Source organism: Metarhizium acridum, assembly GCF_019434415.1.
Source record: "Metarhizium acridum strain ARSEF 324 chromosome Unknown scaffold_29, whole genome shotgun sequence".
In the NCBI taxonomy this organism is placed as follows: Eukaryota; Fungi; Ascomycota; class Sordariomycetes; order Hypocreales; family Clavicipitaceae; genus Metarhizium; species Metarhizium acridum.
In genome coordinates this window covers 2,130,844-2,152,419 of record NW_027094017.1, presented here as the reverse complement: position 1 = coordinate 2,152,419, position 21,576 = coordinate 2,130,844, and the positions used below count along the sequence as shown (strand labels likewise).

Genomic DNA, 21,576 nt, shown 5'->3' with positions numbered 1-21,576 from the left:
TATACAAAAAAAAAAAAAAAAAAAAAAAAAAAGAGAGAGAGAGAGAAAGAGTCAAGATAGTTGTACGCCCGCCTAAAGGCAGAATCGCCTCGTCAAGTACACAAGTTAAGGTTTTGCTCCCCGCCTGTTTGTTACGCCAAACCAACCTGGCCACCACTCACTCGTGACTCGGTCAAAAAGAACTGTTACACAAACTATATTTAGAACAGTATCGATCGAAGACTCTGGATGTGGGTATCCCTTGGTGTTCAGTAGTTGGCGGGAGTAGAAGCGAAACTGAATGGAGTTTTACTTTTCTTTCATCGTCTTTTTCCGGGTCGATGACCCATGGGCGATGACTGGTCCAGTGGATTTGATTGTATCTTCAGTGGCTTTACTGGTTGAGCTGTCTCGTGTCGACGGTGAAGGTGAGGAGTGAAAGGTCCGGCTTCGGGGCTTTTGGTCATTGGCATCGTCTCTATGTGATTTGTCAAGCTGTCGTGTGGATCTGCCCGTTTCCTTGGACGATTCGGAACGGTGGTGTCTTGATCTTGGGTCCTTAGCAGCCTTGGATCGTTCCGCATCAGTTACGCCTTCTGTCGTGAGCTTGGTTGATACAACTCGTCCCTGAAAGAGTTTCTGGTCCAGTATACGAACGGCCGCTTCGGCGGCAGTCGGGTTCGTCAAGGTAATAAACGCATGCCCACGTATCCGCCCTTTGGGCTCGACCAATGGAATATCAATTCCAGTTATGGCTAATGAATATTCCCCTACTTGGTGACGGATCCAGTTGGCCACTTCGCTCTGGCGCGCTTTATGCTGTATAGACGTAACAACGACTTTACATGGTTTCTCTGCTGTGTAACCCAACCTCTGGCGCGTGTCGCCGAACTTCGGGCCTCCCATGGAAGGAGTATAGTCCAAGGTTCCCAGGGACGTTCGGAAGTGGGTAGATGCGTGAGTCTGGTGCGAACTGGCATGCTGCGAGTCGGCAGACTGAGATCCTCCGTACTGTGAATTGCCGCTATAACGCCCGGACGGCATGGGACCGGTTTCTGGGAGAGGCTCGTAGTAGCCGAAGCCCGGTGTATATGTCAGAGTGTGATTTCTCATGGCTGATATGGTGTTGTAGGATTCTGCCATGGTCGTATAGGGGTCCAATACCAGCATACCGCCGTATGCCATGGTTGCTGCCACAGGTCCAGCAGGGCAACCGATAGACAGAGGTAGTCGACCAAACTCATGATCCATGCCAAGCTGGGCGAGATCATCCTTTGTTAACCAATTGTAATATTAAATTTAGGGTTTTCAGAGGTTATTGAGAATATTACTAATCGTACCGGACTGGGCAGAGAAACTGCTTCCTGCATGCAACTCCGAGATGGAGGCAAAGCTACCTCAGGGCTCCGCGGTTGTCCAGCAATCAGGTCCCAGTGTCCTGATGTGCTATACTGGGCGACTCTGGAGTCGACTGGTTCTTTGATCTTGATAGATTCGGTCCTGTTTCTGTCTGAAGCGATGATGGCTCGGTTGCGGAAATATTCTTTCTTCACACGAGCTAGATGTCTTGGTCAATGTTTCATTCAGCTGCGAACCTGTGCCAACCCTGAAAGACATGCAGTAGGAAAAAGGAAGACATAAACAGGATAATGTCATCCAACTTACACCACGCCTTGTTAAAATTCTCCTCTCCACGAAGCCGTATCCAACCGGAAGTGCTAGACTGAAACAGCTCGACGTGGTCAACATCGCAATCAACACGTAGCCAGTCTTTGAAATCCTGCCAAGACGTGCCGAATGGCAGCTAGAATATCTCCAAATGCGTTAGCTTCAAAACCTCTGGCACTCGAAAGATAGGAGAAACGATAACAGGGTAGATTTTTTTTCAAAAAAAAAATAATAATAAATAAATAAATAAAAGAAATGAAATGAAGTGGCCATTTACTACGAACATTGCATATTGGCATATAGTAGATTCCAGTTTTCTCCCCTGGCTCGACGTCTGCCATAATCACCTTCTTCTCTGGTCCTCCATGGCGGGACATATTCCTTTGAGTGCGTGCCGGGCAAGCAACAATGATAGTACAACACGACTAAACTTATGAGCATGGGAAGACGGCGTATTTGAGACAAACAACAGATGTACCGAAACAGATGCTCTTGTTGGAGATGCGGGTGAAGGTTGTATGACGACAAGTGGCATTCAGTTGAAGACGCCGACGTTGTGATAAAATTTCCCTGTCGCGCAACCGGGCAGGGGCGTATGAAGCTGGGTAGAAACAGTTTGCGACGACGAAGAAATTCCGCAGTGATATTAAGAGGGAACTGCCGGAGTGTACAAGGCCAGGAAAAGCAAATACTGACGGCAAGGATGGCAACACACATGTCCAAGCCACCAGGCCAACGATGAAATCGCGATTTCATACGACTTGGCCACTCCTGCGCAACTAGCCAGGGGCAAGGGCAGGGAACTGGGGGAAGAACAGAGTAAGGAACGAGAATCGGCCATGTCAGGTTACAATGCAAACATAACATATCATGCTGAACAGGCTTTGAGCAGCTACCGCCACCAAATCGGTACAATACTCAGGCCTGCACTCAAACGTTGAGGCAGCGGGACAACAGCTCCTCACATGCACTCGCCACCGCTCCAAGACCCGGGTAGCTGGTTCTCCCTCGTCATCAATGGTTGTTCGATCAATACCAACAGACTGTTGGACAACCGGAACTGGCTGGCAAGTGGCTGACCGAGGAATTGCCTTGACCGCTGCCACTACTTTGCCCGGGAGACAAGCTGTGCGTGGGCATCGCCTTTGACTCGAGTTATCCTCAACGCCTGCTCTGGTCTTCTAGGCTTCCAACATATCCCATTCTCATCGCTTGCTTCCAGAATTTCTTCAAATCTCGAGCCACTTACGACATGCCAGGCTTGTTTTTGGTCGATCCTTGATCCAGATTCTTGCCCTGAGAGATGCGCCGGCCATCCGAGGATCCCTTCTCTCGCCTTGACGGCTCTTTCGCTAATCCCCATTCGCCCCCCATGTCTCTCTCTACCGTGACACTGGGGTCTCGGCACCACGGGCGGGAATGGCCCGCCGAAAGGCGTTGTGGCAAATGACTGAGGTGAGACGGGTGCTGGCCGACGGACGCAGTATCCTCCAGTTCTCTGTCTTTTTCCACCAATTCGCATGGCATCCTACCAGAATACAAAAAAAAAAAAAAAACATGATCTGGCACCTTGTCAACTACTGATCCTGCCACGTCTTTGACAATTGGCATAATAAGCGCGAGGGAAGGGGAAACACATGGAGGTCGCACCTTACGCTGTTTGCGCGAAATAGAACGCCACGCTGCAACTAGCCAGATGCAGAAGTCAGGGGCTGTCGTCCACCGCCTGTACATGTGGCTCCTGGCAAACCGCAAGTTGGGCTGGGGCTTTCACAGTTTCTTTGGTTTGCTTGACTTGAACACGGGGGTTGAAAGGCCTGGTAGCCTGCTGACCTTGCAGTTTGGAAGTTTGGATTGGCTCATTTGATTGACCACCGCTCCCGCTCAGATTGAAGTGTATCTGAAGGAAAAGGTATCGTCTAGATTCGAGGCGTCGTCCGCTATGACAATTGGCCTCGCGGAGCCCAGGCTTTCGGCCTCGTCCCGTCCCGATGATAGTGCCAGGCTTGGTCCATCCAACTCGACCCCGCCTACTGCAGCCTCCCATGGGCTCGGTTCTTGGTCCGCATCCGCGAGGGACAACAAGAAGTAATGTTGTGAGTTGGTTATCAATAGTTCCAGAGACTCACTCGGTTTCATTATTCAGCCAGGTGGTCTGCATCTTCGACGCGGGTTTGGACGCGGGCAGATATTTCTTGGCATAGAGTGGTGTTGGGCCGTGTGATAATGGATCCCACACATACGACATACACTGCTCTTTATCGTCCTGGTTGCATATTAGGAGTGTTTCTCTAATCGATGGGTGCCAAGTAAAGGTGACTGCTAAATGGAATATCAAAGCTGCACGAAGCTCTGCAGCAGCCAGATCCCAGATCCATATCGTGCAGGGACAATCGTCGAGCCTCGTGGCAAGAAGAGTGGAGGATGCGTCAAACGAAATGGAAGAACATCCCCCGCGCACATCTGTGGATTGCTTGGTACTGTAACTGCCGTTGGCGAAAGTCGGTGGGGAAGCAGTTTGTGTTGCTCTAGAAAAGGAGTGAATGTTCCGTCCGTCAACCCCAACACTGACCTGCTCTTGCCACACCTAGATGCAAAACTAGCGTCAGCACTGCATAATATCGCAGAATGACGGCCCGAGAAAGGGAAGAAAAAAAAAACAGACATACTTGAAGTGTCTCTCGCGGGGCGATAACGGTGGGATGCATCAATCTCATCACTGATCGCCATATGCCGACCTGGAGGACGGTAATCCCTCTGCTATGATCTCCCGTCGCACAAAGCTCTGCATTGGAGCTGAGCTGACAGCTCTTGATCCCTGGTTGCATGTTCGACCCGGGCTCGGTAGTAGAATCCGGTCTAAGATTGGATGCATCAAGGGTTCGGAAATGCTGCCCGTCTCCGGTGTAAACCAGGAGCTGGCTGCCCTGCGCCGGCGACTCCCACAAAATGATCCATTGTCCGTCAGGAGTCCACTGGACGCCTTGAGCATCGAGGGTATCTGGATACCATGATCTCGTAACCCGCCGTGTCAGCGGGTGGTGTATGCTAACCATATCCTTGCCACCCACCCTCGTTAGCATAAGGAGATGTCCGGTGTCGGGGCGAAGAGAGAAACCTCGCGAAGCTGACGTTGGGTGATAAAACTTGGGGTAGCTAATCTCAACAACTTTGGAGGCGGCCACGTCAAAAATGGCAAACTTGATGCCGAATGGAGCACACGCCAACACTTCGGTATCGCGACTTCCAAACTGGACCATAGGCAGCTTGCCGCCAGCCGGAGCCGCAGGGCCATGAATGGTGGCCTGGAACGAGGAGTCGCATGCTGCAAATACTTGAATGTAGTCACCTGCGGAGACGAGTATTTTGGATGACGACGGGGCCCATATGAGGTTGCTGATCGGACGGGGCAGCTCTGGAGAGAGTTTCACAGCATGGATGGTCTGCAAGGTCTCCGTTGACCGAACAATGATTGTGGATGAGCTCAGGACCGCTACCAGACGTCCATTTGGACTGGGCTTGCAGAGCGGGGATGCTGGATACAACGGGTTAGTTACCACTCTGGGCGTATGTATTGCAGAGTTTTCTTACATTTGAAGGGACGCGTGTGGTGCATTGGGGGCAGCGGAGAGACCTGCATGTTTGTTTGCTACTACTGGTAACCTTTGCTGCAGCTGGCTTCCACGGTTCGGGAAATAAAGAGAATGTTGGCACAAAAAGAGAGGTGCAGGTATCCGTCTAGCCTAATAAATATATTGCCCAGCCGTGTTCCTGGATGCGTTGGGAGCCTGGCAAGGTGGCTTACATGCAACCTTGCCGACAACGGTGTAGGCGATGCGGGAAGAAGCGAGAGGCCAAACAACGGGCGCCTTTGCAGAATCAGCCAGGGCAGAGGTGGCTACCCCTCATTAGTATCAGACGCGGTATCTTATGGGGAAGAAGCAAAAGAAACTTCTTCGACCATACTTTTTAGATCGAGGCCTGGGACACCTTGTCTGATCTCGAGAACTCGGCGACCAGGTGACGCCCAGTGATGTGTTGAAACCCACTTTCCACGAGATGTTTGTGTGCAGGTTGGTGTTTACTTGTTTTACTCCTTTGGGTTTAGCGGCTCTATCACAGCGGATCGCCACCATTTATGTATAGATATGCATGAAGAAATAGTTAACATTACTACCTTGCTTCCGTGCACACAACAACTGCTTTCAGCAAGCTTCTCTTGACGGGCGGTGCCCTCTTTCAAGCAACAAACTTAGTCCGCTGAGGGGAAGAGGCGTCCAATTGCACAGCACCTAATAATGCGTAAATCAGGCGTCATCCAGCTTACTCATCCATCTGCCATGTCACTGGTTGGGGCCGTTTCTGGCAGCAACACCACCTCTTTCAACCTCCCCCATCCAACCTGTCCATCAGTCGCATTGCAATTTGTCTCCGAGTCCTGTGCAAGCTGATTGACTCACAGTTCCCCACTCCCAGCTCGTCCGATCCGTCCAGCATGGAAGGTGGTGTAGGCAGTTGAGAGCATATATCTCGGAAGTTTGGAAGGCGATCGCAGCGGCAACTCGGGGGGCATCATCGGGACTCGGGCCAACGACTCCTCCGACTAGATTGGTGTCGTGTGCTTCAAAATGCAGACCACGAGCAGGATGCTTTTCACTTCGCTGCCACGTGTTAGTCGTTGCCGCAGGGTATCGATGGTATGGCAGTATTCTTACTCGCTCAAACGACAGATTGTAAGCTCTGCCTCGGCGCATGAGGATATTACTCAGGTATCGGGCTCCCTAGACACGGCCGTATCCCTCTCGCGTCGAGACCGCATACGTAATGCGAAGCCGTTCTCGGAGTTTTTGACAGACACATTTCATCGCCAACATGATTACCTGAGAATATCTGTTACAGAACGGTGCAATCTACGGTGTGTATATTGCATGCCCGAGGAAGGCGTTCCCCTGTCTCCTAATCGGGAGCTTCTGACGACGCCGGAGATTATTATGCTGTCATCCATATTTGTCTCTCAGGGGGTGAACAAGATTCGTCTCACTGGTGGCGAGCCTACGGTTCGACGTGATATACTGTCTCTGATGCATCAAATCGGCGCACTACGGCCTCGTGGCTTGAAGCAGCTATGCATAACAACTAATGGCATATCGCTGCATAGGAAGCTAGATAGTATGGTAGAGGCGGGCCTTACGGGTGTCAACTTGAGTCTTGACACTCTAGACCCATGGCAGTTTCAGATCATGACTCGAAGAAAAGGCTTCGATGCAGTACAAAAGAGCATTGAGAGAATATTGGAGATGAACGAGATGGGCGCCGGAATCAAGCTGAAAATCAACTGTGTGGTAATGCGCGGGATTAACGATCGCGAGGTGCTCCCATTTGTCGAGCTGACTCGGGAAAAGGATCTCGAGGTACGGTTCATTGAGTATATGCCATTCGACGGGAATAAATGGAACGAGGGCAAGATGTTTAGCTATGCCGAGATGCTGGATCTCATTAGAGGACAGTATCCCGGTCTAGCCAAAGTCAAAGATGACAAAAACGACACCAGCAAGACTTGGCATATCCCGGGGTTCGTTGGGAGAATCGGATTCATCACAAGCATGACACACAACTTCTGTGGCACTTGCAACCGGTTGCGTATCACGGGCGATGGCAACTTGAAAGTGTGTCTGTTTGGCAATGCCGAAGTATCATTGCGGGACATATTGCGCAAGTCACACCGTGGAGAGCCCATTGATGAAGAGGCATATGAAGCAATGAAGCAAATTGAAATGGACCGGAAGCAAGGTCGAGTGTGTCCAGACCAGCCTCTGGGTGTGGCACCCAACGAGGCTGAGTTACTGGATGTCATTGGCATAGCAGTCAAAGGGAAGAAGGCCAAGCATGCTGGTCTTGGGACCCTTGAGCACATGAAGAATCGGCCGATGATATTGATAGGTGGGTGAATGTATTTCTTCCCCGTACATATGTCACAACCATGTATTCTTCCAAGCTGTCTTGGCTGGCTGGCTGGCGTTGAGGCGCTTCATATTTTGTCTCATCTACCTTGATTTGTCAATACGAGCACATCGATATGATAATGTGCAATCAGATACGACTTGGCACTTTACTTGTTCAGATTTCACATGCATACACGGCGTGGCATTTGGAGGCAAATTGCTGAGTAGTACATCTGTAGATCCTATTCCAGCATCACTCCGAGACCAAATGCCACACAAAATTCGCCGTCTGATCAGCGGCACTGGGATCCTTGGTCGGGCGCCATATAGCATATACAACCCTAGCTCAGCTGGTTACAGGATGCTATCTTCAAGTTCACGGCGCTACAAGGCATATGTTGGCGAGGGTCAAGAGAAGAGGAGAGTCCACCTGACGCACGTTTCGGACACTGGCTCGGCTCACATGGCCTCAATATCAGAGAAAGCAGTCACGTCTCGAATAGCCACGGCAGCATGTACGGTCCGTTTCTCTAACAAGACGGCGGTATCACTTATTCGAGAAAACCAGATGAAAAAGGGCGATGTGCTCGGCGTGGCACGCATTGCCGGCATCATGGCAGCCAAGCGAACGGCAGACTTGATACCGCTATGCCATCCGATCGCAATATCCCACGTGACAATTGATCTGGAACCTGGGGAAGGGGGAGACACAATCGAAATCCGAGCAACAGTGGCATGCGATGGGAAAACCGGTGTCGAGATGGAGGCAATGACGGCGGCTTCCACAGCGGCCCTAACAGTGTACGATATGTGCAAGGCAGTGGACAAGGGCATGGTGATTGACGGCGTGCGGGTCGTGTTGAAGGATGGCGGTAAGAGTGGAAGATGGGAAATGGGTTAAGATGGAATCGGCTTTGGGAAACTTGTATTAAGAAGCGGAGAGATTGCATCACATCATATACATGTACAATGTGAGGTACACACGTAAAAAATGACAGGACGAAGAACTAGAACTGAAGCCATGTCGACGATCTCATCCGATCAAACCCATTAGCGCCCCAACAGACAATTAGTTCAAACTCTCCTCCGCCATGGGAATGCGCGAAGCTGGCGTGCTATTAATATCGTGGGCCACAACCCAAACCACAGTGCATCGGTAGCCAGTGATTCGAGTCCTCAGATAAACTATGGCATGCATACTGTATGTATCCATGTATCGCAAAACATGATGTACATGCAGAGGCGGCCCATACGTGCGGCACGAGTGTTCTTTACGAAGCGTCATGTGAAAGTTATGATGCGCAGTTTGCAGGGCAGGGCAGGGCAGGGCGGTGCTTTACCACCTTCACGATAATGCTGTATTCGTTTTACTCCGTAGAAAGTCTTGAGCATTTATCAGCAAGCTTTGATGTCTTGGGGGTCTGAAATTCAGGTCCGGGTTCTGGGTTCAAAGTGAACAAACAGGTGGCGGTCAAGACGGACCACCCGAGAGGCCGTGACGACTGCCCATTGACACTTGTTATCGTCATCGAAGTCCACGGTGGTGCTGGTTCGACGCCCGCAAGAAAAAGTATTGTAAATTATAAAGGGTTCGATTTTAGAGGACGTGAGTCGTTTTCGGTGAAACTTGTCTTGATGCGCATCATCCACCCACTCACTACCTTTCAAAGCCTAGATGGTCATCCTGGCGATCAAGACATTGTCGGCAAAAGGCCCCGACTGAACATTCCAGCAAAGGTTTGCCACTATGGCGGTCGAGGCCGCCTGCAGTTTGCGTGGGACAGCAGACGGAACGCCCGAGGCAGAGGCAGCTGTTGAGCCTCAAACAGCCGTGGAAGGGCATTCAGGGGATCAGGGGATGTCGTCGGGAACCGCATCGGCTTCCGTGGCCACGGGGCTGTCGGGGCGGTCAGTCCCAAGGTCGGACGACGGCCAGGACGAACGGACGACTTGACGGCTTGGGAGCAACCAGCCGTGACAAAGGGGACAAGGGAGGAAGATTGGTTGTGCCTCAGGACAAGTTGGCCGCCGCCGCCCGTCAACTGGGGAAAAATATCCCCTAGAGTGCGATAAGGCTCCAACGAAGTCACGGGACCCACAACAGCTGGGTGACTTCGGGTGACTTTGCTAGTAGCCCGTCGGGCTGCGATGTGTGGGATGTAGCTCTTTGTAACTCAAAGGCTTGTTGGGACTTTTATCATAGTACAATTTAAGTGTGAAATAAAGTACCTTTCATTTTCTAGTTTTTAATTGGCTTAAAATCCCTGCAAATACATGGCTGGAGCCTTATCGCACTCTAGGGGATTAGCAAACATTGAACTGTTGCGCACCTAAGCGATAGCAGGGGTTCCCTGCTGCAAGTAACATTTAGACCCTGTCGGCTCCATGGCAAGGCTAGCCGGGGACCCCCTAGCCAATCACGCATTTGCGATAAGACGGGCGACACTGGGCCAATCCTGATCGGGGTAGGCGATGGATGGGGCGGGAGAGAGAGGAGCTGCGCATGTGGAGGGCGGAGACGACATGAATCAGTTCGAGTTCCCAGATGGCAAAGAGCGACGGGAAACGTATAATGTACGGTATGTGTGTGTGTATAGAGGTCCAGATTGCGACAGTGCATGTACGAAAGACGGGGTAAAGAGAGGATGACTTTTGCAGTGGCAGATCAAGCGATGGGATCTGGATAATAAAATTTCCCGCTCAGCCCTGAACCAACATACATATTCCGTAATACAGACGACCGCAGCAGCGGAGATGCGGACCACACAGCCAAGCCATACCATGCAGATCAATTTCACAGAGACCGGGGACTCCTCAATGTGACTTGCTTAGCCTAGAGGGGGTCAGCGAATCCTTGTCTCATCACCAACGTCTCCACCTATGCGGAAGCCAATTCATCCTTTTTTTTTTTCTTTTTTTTTTATCTCATCATTGTACTCCGTATTGCAATAGTCATGGTGATTTATTTGTGAAAAGGAGAGAGCGAAGTACAAGCAGAGGCAGAGAGAGGATGGACAGCGGGCAAGTTGCTCTCTACAAAATCATTTCATCATAATGTTGACTGACTTGAGAACGGCAGCCCCTTTCATACTGGGCCGAGTCTCAAAGTCATGATGAACAGACAGTGTGCAAAGCAATTGTACGGGGCACACCGCCACAAATGCATAGGGCGGCATTCTGCCGCATCGTCAGGGTTAACAGAGCCGCCATGTGAACCGAGTGTCGGAGTGTCGGTTGTCAAGACTCAAAACTGGTAACACAAAATGATGCGCACATGATGACGGTGATTTGTCTTTTTGACAAAGGAAACGAAGGCAGTCCATGCATGCATGCATCAATGATGCATCCATCTCCCCCCTCTTGCCCACCACCAAGCCTCCCATCTTGCCATCCAACCGCCCACCGCAGAGCCGCCTCAACACCATTTGACCATCCAAACCAGATTGAGCGGGTGAGCGGCTGGCTGTCAAGAGCCTGGCCGCTATTACGCCAATGCCAGGTGGCTTGCGACCACCGATCTCACAAAGGCCGCACCGCCGCCACCTTTGACCCGGGACATTTCAGGCTTCGTTTGTTTCCCCGCCCTTGCTTGCAGAAAGGCTTCTCTTGGCGGGCAAAGCAGGGCAATCTATTAATCGTGTCTCTGCGTCTTGAGGCGAGGAGAGTCTTGTGTCAAATAATTCGAGGAAGAGAGGCCAACCAACATTCGACCCACGTCGCGGACCCTCCCCTAGCCAGGGGTCCTGCTGCCCTCCTCCTCCTGCCCACCTGCCCTCCTGCCCTCTCCAGCGATAATTATTGCAATGACGCTGCTGACAAGACCTGTTGAACCCACAGGCCACTGGGCGTTCTGGTTCCCCAGAGACTTGACTCGTGCATGGCGCTCAATATGTCCCTAAGCTTTGCTGTCTGGCTTTTTGTAATAGTGTGGTAATAGTGGCATTGTAGTCTGGTTGCTGTATACTCCGTGTGTACATACGTCCATGTACGTACATGGCCAACCCTAGCCGTCTTGAGTTGCACCGCTCCGCCAATTGCCGCGCTGCGATAGTCAGCTTAGGCTACTTGGTTTCCCGTCGCTCCTTCCAGATGTCACCCCTTCACACCACTCACTACGCCCCTCCGGCCATTCACTCCCGCCCTTCTCGGTTCGGCGCATCCGACATTTCTGCTTCTCAAAAGGCAAGCCGCCCTCCCGCAACCGAGTCGTTGCTTTCCCCTTTGCGAATGCCCTCAAGTTGTGACGTGTGAGCTCCTCTGCCACCAAGCAGGCAGCACAAACATTTAAGTCGACCCTTTTTGCCGCCACGACTTTCTGCAACAAGCACTGGCCACCAAAGACATCCAACCCCCCCCCCGACGAGCCGCTCCGGACGACGGGACCCCGACACCCGTTGCGCTTCTGGTCTTGACGCACATATATTGTCGCCACGAGCACTACTACCTCGTCTCGTGTCCCCCCTGTTGCCCCCTCCTCTCGCGTCCCCGCGGCAGCATACACCATCTTTTAAACCGGCCGCCAGCCTTGGATCTCGTCGCTGCTTCACTATCGCCTACCCCCGCCGTCATGGCAGCGCAACTCATCATGCCCACGCTGCCTGGAGATCAGCCGCAGTCGCGGCACTTCCTCCCCAACCAGCACCACCGACCGCACCACGCGCGCTCCCACTCTTACCAAGTTCCCCAGGGACTTCAAATCTCGCCTCTCGACACCTCTGCCATGCCTCAGCACCAGGCCTGCTCTACGCCGCCTTCTCCCAAGCGCGGGAGACAGCACTTCCGTCAAGGTGGTCAACCCATGTACATGCCCGCCGTCCTACGACCCTGCCACGAGTTTACCTCCCGCAAGGTGACGAGATGCAAGACGGCCGGCTCTACCTCCTCAACCGACTCGGACTCGACGCTCCGCCGCGCCAATACCGCCATCATGAGTATTCCGGGCTTGTCTCTCTTTGGCCGGCGACTGTCGCGGCAGTCGACTGGCGAGACTGGCGAGACTGGCAAGACGCTGGATGGAGAGTGGAAGCTCGATGCGTTCCCCGAGGTGACGGGACAGCCTACGCGCATGCATTGGAAGGTATGTCGACGTGAAAACTCGCTCCATGTTGCTCCGTTTCTTACCAACATTCTCAACGCAGCCTGATCCCGAATCCACCGTCTGCGACGACCCAACCTGCAAACGCACCTTCAACTACTTTGTCCGCCGCCACCACTGCCGCAAATGCGGCAACATCTTCTGCGACTGGCACTCCAGCGCTGTCCTGCCGCTGGACCAAAACGGCAGCTTCAACCCTCGCGCCGGTCCCTCGCGCACCTGCAATCACTGCTTCCAAGAGGTCAAGGCTCTCGTCCACACCAGGAACAACAGCCAATCTTCCAGCTCCACGGCCTCAGATGCCATGCCTCCGACGCCCATGAACGCCCCGACAGCACCTGGTGTAACGCCCCCCCACAAGCCCGAGGTGGCAGCCAGCGTTCCTCGCGACTGGAACTGGAGTACTTTTTGAATATTGAGGGGGAAAAAAGGAAAGAAGAGAAAGCTATATGCCAGAATGAAACTACAAAGACTACACTCACTCAACTCCAGTGGGCGTCCTCTGTCTACTTTTACCTCACAACCTTTTCAACATAGAAACTGTCACCAATCAGGACAATCTCGGGTTTTCTTTGGTCATTTTGAGTCCGGAAATATCCACAGGACGCTGAGTTTTTGATTTATGGCATTTGATTACAGCGCGGAGTTGGGAAATGGGTTCGCATCGCTCGACGTACTTTGAAACCAAGGGTTTCAATGCTCTCATCTGGATATTTTCTGGTTGCTCATCGTGTTTTGGTCATGTACGTACCATGCGCCAGTGCATCATCCTTTTGTTTGTTTGTTTTTCCTGGTCGGTGGTGGGAATACCCTGGATGCTGAGTACATCCTGAATTTTGGGAATGGCATAGTGCTTTTCACTACTTTTGAAATCTTTTATCATTCTAGGTGATATATCTGGTCGATGGATCGAAATGAGTGATAATTTACATTCTCATTCTCAGGAACTAGGTAATTTAATGTCCATATTGAGCTAGATTCAGGTCATACGTCAGGTTCTTATCCTAACGTGGTCCCGCGAGCAACATTTCCCAATGATAGATATGGCTTGCGCGTTTCGGCCGTGCAATATGTACCCTAATCCTCGGAGCCAGGTCATGCAGTCAAATGATCCGGCCAGCAGTTTTGAATATATTTCGTCTTCATATTATCCATCAACACATCTAAAGCCCAGCCTTCTAGTCTAACATGAGGGCCATGTCAAAAAGCACATCAAAAAAAAAAAAAAAAGAAAAGAAAAGAGAACCCGCAACCTAAATCAAAGAAACACCGCCATAACGGTCCAACGAAACCCATTTTTGGCAACAGCCCAGTACCCTGCTAAAATGACAATATGCTACCCTACTCCATCATCATTACGTAACTGCTCGAAATGATTTGGGCCCCCCACTCCCCTCCCTATATGTACAAATATATAGCTCAAATGGGATCTTTTTATTCCCTTTCCTGCAAACACGCGCCGGCAATTCCTGAAGAGAATGTCTAGGGTATTCGAAAAAGAAACAATTGGCCGTGGTCCCCGCCGCTTGCAGGAATGTGTGTGGATGCGGTTTGGAGCCGAGTGGCGGGACGCCAGAGGCTAAAATAGCCAGTTGGACCCGCCAGTTCGTGGTATCGCCTCGATTCTTCCGTCTTGTATTTTCGAGAAAATGGTGGCCTCTCTACCCACGCGGTTTACGCCTTTCTTCTAGCACGGCCGTTGGTCTTCGTGGATGCCGGCTCGTCCGCCTCCTCGATAGCCTCGATGTGACCATTGGCGTGGCCGTTAACCATGTTTTCACCTCCATAGACTTCCCTCTCGATACCACGGGCAGCATCCCAGCCGGCCTTCTCGGCCAGAGTCACGTTGCTGAGACGGCGGTTGGTCTTGCCAGGAATCTTGCTATTTGCAGTGCTGCGCTTGACGTAGCTAGCAATGAAGAAGCTAACGAACAGGTAGGTCAAAGGGGCAAGGTACAAAACATTCAGCCAGATGGCAAAGGTCTCGTTAGCGGTAGAAATACAGGGCTGAGCCACATAAGAAGTCTCAGTAATGAGCGCGGATTCCTTGACAGCACCAGAGGCAACAGAGTCCAATGCAGCAGAGCCAAAGATGAACTTCTTAAGAGAGTCCAAGGCACCGGTGGCAGTGGGCATGGCAGCATCGGCGGGTGCGGCTGGCAGTTCAATCGCCTCGGTGGCGATCTTGGTGACGGTAATGGGGGCGACGTAGGTGACGAAAGAGTGCAGGATGGCATACGTGGCACCCACGATGAACTGGGTGATTTGCATAGTGGTCAGAGTTCGCTTGATAACCATGGGGACCCTGATTGAGAAAGCCGTCAGGGTGTAGTAGGTGTACATCAGAGCATGGATAAACGAGTTGACCAGAACAAATACCCAGATAGGAGCAGACATGTAGCGCATACCAGCCCACATGCAAAGCATGGCACCGGCGTGATGGTAGGTCTGCAGGGTAGAGCTGAATTTGCCCTTGGCGAGGATAATGAAGGTATCCAAGACTTCGTAAAACTTGCTCAGGTAGAAAATCCAGCCATAGTAGTTGAGTCCTTCGTTCCAAATACGCCCCATCTGTGTGCTGCTGGGCTGGCTGCCGTCTAAGCTGCCGATGAGAGAATTGGGGTCGGCGCTGTCCCAGTGAGACGAGGTGTCGTTGAAATACAAGGAGCTCCCCAAGCCAGGAGGACCATGAAGGCGGCAGAGGCTGTCTGCAGTGGCAGCAACACCGCCAGGCCCGAATGGGCTCACGATGCTGCGTCGCATGCCACTCAACATGCCCCAAAAGGTCCATGCCGAGTAGACAGCGAGCAGCACGTTGTGAAAGACGACGAAGGCGAAGAAGGGCCTGGTTTGGCTCATGGCCCAAGGCTTCTTGTTGCGGGAGGCATTGAACTTGTTCAGGGCCTTGGCAGTCACGGCGTACAGCGCGGCAATAGTCAGAGGGACCTTGGGGTCAAGAGCTGCCTGGTAGATGTTGTCGGGGATGTTGAACGGCCGCATGAAGGAGACGGCCACAGGCGCAGGTGAGAGAGGCGTGGGTTCGTTGGTAGGGGGGAAGTTGAACAGGCTGGCATCTGGCATTGCCGCCATCAGATATGCTTGAGCCGCGGACATGTTGCACTGTATCCGTTGTGTGCAATTGTTCGTCTCTTGTGTGTTGAAAGGGGCGATGGATATCGTTACAGTTGATTGGGGGGAGTCGTGTGCTCGTTGCTCGCTCGATATCGACGGCTTGCGAGACGGAGGAAAATCACGCCTAAGCTCCAAACAGGTGCCCACGAAGAATAAAGTCTCTCGATGGGGGAGCAAATCGAGATTGAACAGTCAAGGTCAAGAGGGAAAAAAAAGAGACGAGTGAAGAGGAGACTTTTTTCTTTTCAAGGGCAGTCTAAGTTGGGATGCAAGTCGTTGCGGCCATGGCCACCCTGGTGCTGTATGGGTGGAGGCAAGACGAGGGGCGTGCCTCTATCCGCGCAGACGCCAAGCCTGCCCGCCGGCCTCGTTGTGGTTTCGGGTGAGGAAGGAGCAGCAGGCCCGTTGAAGTGGGCGGTCCCCAAAGTCCCGCCAACCCAGCGGGCGTGTCTCTACGAGACTCGGATCTTGCAGACCAGTTGACCTCATAACTGAACACCAAAATGGCTGTTGTTGGGATGCGCAAAGCCCCACGGCACCCCAGCTCGGCCTCCAGTTCTGTCTTCCTCGGCAACTACGTAGTAGCAAAGCGTGGGAGAGATCAAGCACATGCAGAGGAGACTTGAGAAGTCCCGAAGCTCAAGTGCTGCCTCTCGGATCCATCTTGGTGTAGACCGTTGGACAGACTGGCAGACCACAGATGCCCGCCATTACTGGTATCAGACTCCTATCTGCCCCCATCTTTGCTTCAGTTACGCGTCATATAAAGTGGCAAGCGTGGAAAAAAGGCCATTTACACATGCTCCGTGCAGCTCAAGAGTGCTCAACTGCCGCTCCTAACCGCATGATGGCTGACGTTGAGTTCGAACTCAACGTGAGGTACGGAGGAAGTAATTTCCTACAGAGTACGGAGTCGGAGTACAGACTACTCGGCTCATGTCACAGAATAGCTGTGTCCCTTGCCCGAGCAAAGCACATGTCTTGAACAGACATGCTGTAAGCTCAGACGTGGCCATCCAGCCGGCTATTCGGTCTCTAATTCTTTAAATCCTTGGCCATGACTATCAAACAGCATTGGATATTTCTTGCACTCGGCACCAATCAGCCTTTGGCCAGGGGCGTGTAAGTTGGCCGCAATGCGACCCAGACATTAAAGTGCTCCGTACCCAGACATGAACCCGGACGCATCGGTCCTCGTTGCACTCGCAGCTACCTTACGGAAGATATAGTGCCCATACATGCTTCTATTGAAAAACTATCGCGCTACAAGTTCCACCATATCTGGTCCCCGCTCTGCTAGGCGGCGGGGCCGAGGAGTCAAAGCTGGTGCTGCATGTCCCTTTTTTTTTGTTGGGGATGAAGAAACTATCATGGTTGCGAGAACTTACACGTGGTTACAGAGTACAACCAGTGCATATTCCCCCCCAGGGCACCGCCGGGCAATGGATTATATGCCACAGTTGTGTGTATTGTAACTAACTACCGCACGTATACGTCCAAGTACTCCGTACGGTTGCATCAATACTTTCCATGCCAAGGCAAGTATTCCCCTACTCAAGTCGGCCAACACATTCCTCTCTGCAACGTCAAGCCATGAACGTCTGCTCTCTCTACCACAACTGGCACAGAGTAATTTGAATTGACCCAAATATATATATACATAAAGCGTCACAGAGAAACATGAGCCCTTCGCCCTCAACAATTTTGGCCCCAAGCCCGGTTGCAAAAAGTCGGGCCCCACACCCGGGTGGCTCCGCCTACTTTACGCCACACTCCTTCTAGAAGCGGTCAAAGGATTCGGGGAATGGAGCTTTCCCCCAAATAGTATTACTACTAACTTACCAGTTGTCCATGTTGCGTGTCTGTGTTGTTGGACATGGCATTACGGACGTCTGGTTGCCCATCTGCCGCCAACTTGTGCGAGACTGCGAGGAGTTATTCGTCAAGACATGCCCGAGCTCTCCATCAACCAATTCCAACCCGGGTACCCAAGTGCCAAGCAACTCGATGCCCTCGACTTTCTGCCATCGTGCCAACCACCTCATCATGTAGTCGAGGAGTCTAGCACACATTTACATATATACCCCACCAAAACACATGTCTCTTGCAAGTTCTACCTTGGCCATTCATCAGATCAGATAGACGCAACTTCGTCATGCAATTGATTAATCCTACTTGTATTCGAGCTAGGGTTCAGTCATCCAGTCTATTTGAGTCCAAAAAGTACGCTATAATCTGGCACAGCCAAATAAACACAACTCCTGCAAGTACCGTCTTCTATGCCTGTATGCCCGTATGCCCAAGTTCATCACTGGGCCATTCTGTTCCTGCAGATATGTAGTCCATTTAGGCGTCCAAGCTACCGGCCAACCAGCGGTTGAGGAAGTCAAGAGATGCCTCGGGCTGGTCAAAGGGGGTCATATGGCCGGCCTCGTAAATCTGAAGGAATGACAAGTTGCCGTGCGACTTGAGCTTGCCGTACTCCTTGGCCCCACTGCCAGAGCCAATCTTGACCCCCTTGCTCTCGGCCTCAGAGTAACCCTTGTGGCCAGACCATTCGAGCTTGTCGGTCCAAGCCTGGTTACCGAGCCAGTTGCAGATGAAGTCGGCATCGCCAGCGTAGATCAGGACGGGAATCTCGTCAAGGATCTGAGGAACAAGTCTGAAGTACGGCTTCATCCAGTCACCCTGCAGGAGGAAGTTGCGGTTAATGTCAAAATTGCAGCTGTCGTACTTCTCCACCTCAGCACCAAGAGCCTCCATGACGTCGGCCTTGTTCAGCCACTGGGAAATGTACCCGAGCTCGTCGTAGCACAAGTTGCCGCCCTTGCAGTCACGGCGAACATCATAAGGATTGCGGCCAGTGCGTTGGTAAGGTCCAATCATGGCATTATTGCAGTAGATGCTGGCGGGAACGCAGGTCCAGACGCTCTCGGAGTCGTAGCAAGACTCGATCAAGGACTGGCAGCGAGGGAGGGCGCTGTCAAGGCTGCGGCACTGAGCATCATCGAGAACAGCAGGATAGCCGCCTTTCCCACATGCCATGGGGCGATAGTACTCGTACTGAGTGTACCCGTCGGTTAAACCATTTCCAATCAGGACGCTCTTGAGGTTGATGTTGCGGTCCTTGTGTGACAGGATTTCAGAGGTAAAGACGGGGATGTAGTGTCCGGCATAAGACTCTCCAGCAATGTGGAAGTCCTGCTTGGCGTACTCTGGGAATTGGTGGAAGAAAAGAGTGAGGAGAGCGTAGATATCTTTGCCGGCAGCGACAGTGTTGCTGACCGTACCACTACCATATGAGTAGCCCACATTGACGGGCTGGTCGAGGAAAATGACGGAGGCGTTGGCATTCCACGAGTGTGGGTTGTGAACGACCTCGACCTTGTTGTTGATGGAAGCAGGGCCGAGCTCCATGAAAAGACCTGTGAGCGAAGAGCAACCTGGACCACCGTTGAGCCAGAGGACCACAGGGTCGTTCTCTGGGTCATTGCGTGATTCAAAGAACCCTGTGTGCTTTGGTCAACATCCATTTCATCACCATTTCGACAAGTCATTATCAATCATTGCCAAAAGAAAGGGAAAAGGGGGGGGATGTTATGGGGAATGCTGGCCATGCTCACAGTAGAACAAATGCTTGTCCTGTTCATTGTCATCGAGGTACCCGCTGTACTGCTTTACCTTGTCGACGCCGAGCTTGGCAGGATCAACCTTCTTGGCGCGAAGACTGAAGTTGTCAAGCTTGCCTCCGACCTTGCGGTGAGACTCGCCCTTCTCGTTCTTGACCCAGATATTCTGGACATCGGCGCCGTGCACGACGTGATCCCACTTGCTGTCGGAGATGCGTGAGTGCTTCTTGGGCTTGGCATTGATGACATGCTTCTTGAAGGCATCGACGGCTTCGGGGGCGAGCATGGAAACTTCTTGCCATAGGGCCTTGGCCTCGGAGGTGGCCTCGCCGAATGCCTCCCTCAAGGGCTTGGTCCAGACATCGAAATCGACGTTGCCAACCTTGTTGAAGTCGAGGCCGAAGGTTGATTTGGGGTTACTGAGAACCTTTTGGTCCTGGAGGCCGACGGCGGACGAGGCGGCGCCCAGTACAAGGGCAGAGGTAGACAGCCGCATGATGGGACTGTCGTCTACTTTTAGCGTATGATGCGGATAAATGTAGGGCTGATAATGATGATGGTGATACGGAAATGGAGGAACGGAGGGCTGAATGGGAGAGGAGGAGGGACGGACGATGCGGAAATGCGAAGGGCGAATGCAAGCGGATGACGAGGCCGCCGCAAACTACGTAATAATTGGGGGTGAGCACCTGAAGCAAGCTGGGGGCAGCCTCAGACGCGGCACCTGGGAGCTTCCTGTGCCTAGCAACGAGCACTCGGGCCCACATGAAGGAAACCATGGGGTTTCATAGGACAGAAAGGTAAACAAGTGGGGGGGCAAGGCCGATCATGCACCCCAGGCTGCAAGGTCTTGTACGATGGGCAACGGTGTACCCGTCTCCAGTGAGCAGAAATGCCGGAGCCAAGAGGACGAGGTAATATCAAATGTCATTTTAGTTTCCATGTTCAACGGGAGACGTGGGGGGACAGACAGATCCAAACAAATGCAGGTACCTGATGTATTGAAATCTAAGGAATGAATCTAAGGCAGCAACGAAAACTTAAAACAAAAAAATCCACCGACAAAAAAAACACACTTCTATCCAAAAAGAACAAAAACCACGGTCCCTAATCATCATCAACTCCCATTGCTCACACGTCTATCCGAGAAGCGACTAGTGTAAAATTCCCCATCTCGAAAAAGGGACGAAAGAGAGGGAAAAAAAAAGAAGGGTCAATTAGGACGATGCGGCGCACTGCTGGCCAGTCGCTTGGTTGACGCAAACTTGAGTGAGAACGGTCTCGCCGCCCGACTGGTAATAGCCCTGGCCGCAGGAACCGCCAACATTGCAAAAGATGCTGTCGCCGCACTTGGGCCCGTCCTGGGGGAACTGGGGATCGGGCTTGTTGTTGCACGTGCCGACCTTGACGCAGACGTTGGAGCTGGTGCCGGAAAAGGCGAAGTCGCTGGGGCCGCAGATGTAGCCGGGCTGGCAGTCGGCGCTGGTGTTGCACTGGGAGGTGGCTGCGCTGGCAGCAAGAGCCATGGTGACGGCGGCGAGGGCAGACTTGAAGACGAGGCCGACCATTTTGAAGGTATCTGGTTGTTTATATGGATGGTGGTGGATATGATTTGGACAAGAGCTGGAGGGCAGACGAGGCAGAAGAGTGCTTGCTTTGATTGCTTTTGTTGAGGAGTGTCAGCATCATTTTCCAGCGAGGAACTGCACCTTTATTTATACCCAGTCTCGAAGCGCAAGGAAACATTACAACCGCCGTACAAAACAGCTCGTGGGCAGTAGTAGTAGAGGCGACCCTTGGAGCATGAGGCTGACGATGTTTGGCTGTCACCACTGCCGTCATCCGCCCTGCGGCTTCTCCGAGCTCGTCAATGGTCTGAAATCCATGCCACACTTCATTGCTGGGCTGGCTTGCTCGGAGGAGCAGACACCGATGGCTTCATTCTTCCTTTTGCTGCAAGTGGCACTTGTGGCTTGCCGTGACAACGTTCTCCGCGCACGTGTAGGAAGCACCACTACGAGAAACATTCTATATTAAGATTTCTTAAAGGTGTTGACACAATACTGGGCTGTACATTTCATAGCTCATTGCCCTCTTTAGCCTCCACCATGCGTGTCTTGGAACTCTTTAC

The 21,576-nt window shown here is 52.2% G+C and overlaps 7 protein-coding genes across 7 annotated transcripts; 2 read left to right on the top strand and 5 right to left on the bottom strand.

Annotated features, from left to right (window-relative positions):
• Positions 1 to 62: 62 nt before the first annotated feature.
• Positions 63 to 1,289, bottom strand: J3458_004751 (uncharacterized protein). Its single transcript, XM_007811252.2, has one exon. It carries the CDS (start codon positions 1,228 to 1,230, stop codon positions 289 to 291), a length of 942 nt encoding a protein of 313 aa, XP_007809443.2. The 5' UTR covers positions 1,231 to 1,289; the 3' UTR covers positions 63 to 288.
• Positions 1,290 to 1,902: 613 nt separating this feature from the next.
• J3458_004750 (uncharacterized protein) lies at positions 1,903 to 5,567 on the bottom strand. The gene is made up of 4 exons (XM_007811251.2): positions 5,239 to 5,567; positions 4,317 to 5,182; positions 3,298 to 4,234; positions 1,903 to 3,209 (listed from the first exon to the last, which is right to left on the bottom strand). Exons 1-3 carry the CDS (start codon positions 5,285 to 5,287, stop codon positions 3,773 to 3,775), a joined length of 1,377 nt encoding a protein of 458 aa, XP_007809442.2. The 5' UTR covers positions 5,288 to 5,567; the 3' UTR covers positions 1,903 to 3,209; positions 3,298 to 3,772.
• Positions 5,568 to 5,840: 273 nt separating this feature from the next.
• J3458_004749 (uncharacterized protein) lies at positions 5,841 to 9,592 on the top strand. The gene is made up of 2 exons (XM_066118394.1): positions 5,841 to 7,587; positions 7,829 to 9,592. Exons 1-2 carry the CDS (start codon positions 6,276 to 6,278, stop codon positions 8,488 to 8,490), a joined length of 1,974 nt encoding a protein of 657 aa, XP_065976998.1. The 5' UTR covers positions 5,841 to 6,275; the 3' UTR covers positions 8,491 to 9,592.
• Positions 9,593 to 12,156: 2,564 nt separating this feature from the next.
• On the top strand, positions 12,157 to 13,096 carry PIB2_1 (Zn finger protein; the record flags this gene model as incomplete). The annotated part of the gene is made up of 2 exons (XM_007811249.2): positions 12,157 to 12,666; positions 12,728 to 13,096. 2 exons carry the CDS (start codon positions 12,157 to 12,159, stop codon positions 13,094 to 13,096), a joined length of 879 nt encoding a protein of 292 aa, XP_007809440.1.
• Positions 13,097 to 14,358: 1,262 nt separating this feature from the next.
• On the bottom strand, positions 14,359 to 15,798 carry J3458_004747 (uncharacterized protein; the record flags this gene model as incomplete). The annotated part of the gene is made up of 1 exon (XM_066118393.1): positions 14,359 to 15,798. The coding sequence occupies one exon, from the start codon at positions 15,796 to 15,798 to the stop codon at positions 14,359 to 14,361; it is 1,440 nt and encodes a 479-aa protein (XP_065976997.1).
• A 1,830-nt stretch (positions 15,799 to 17,628) lies between these two features.
• On the bottom strand, positions 17,629 to 20,070 carry J3458_004746 (uncharacterized protein). The gene is made up of 2 exons (XM_007814289.2): positions 19,440 to 20,070; positions 17,629 to 19,325 (listed from the first exon to the last, which is right to left on the bottom strand). The coding sequence occupies exons 1-2, from the start codon at positions 19,939 to 19,941 to the stop codon at positions 18,163 to 18,165; spliced, it is 1,665 nt and encodes a 554-aa protein (XP_007812480.2). The 5' UTR covers positions 19,942 to 20,070; the 3' UTR covers positions 17,629 to 18,162.
• A 592-nt stretch (positions 20,071 to 20,662) lies between these two features.
• On the bottom strand, positions 20,663 to 21,013 carry J3458_004745 (uncharacterized protein; the record flags this gene model as incomplete). The annotated part of the gene is made up of 1 exon (XM_007814288.2): positions 20,663 to 21,013. The coding sequence occupies one exon, from the start codon at positions 21,011 to 21,013 to the stop codon at positions 20,663 to 20,665; it is 351 nt and encodes a 116-aa protein (XP_007812479.1).
• Positions 21,014 to 21,576: the final 563 nt, after the last annotated feature.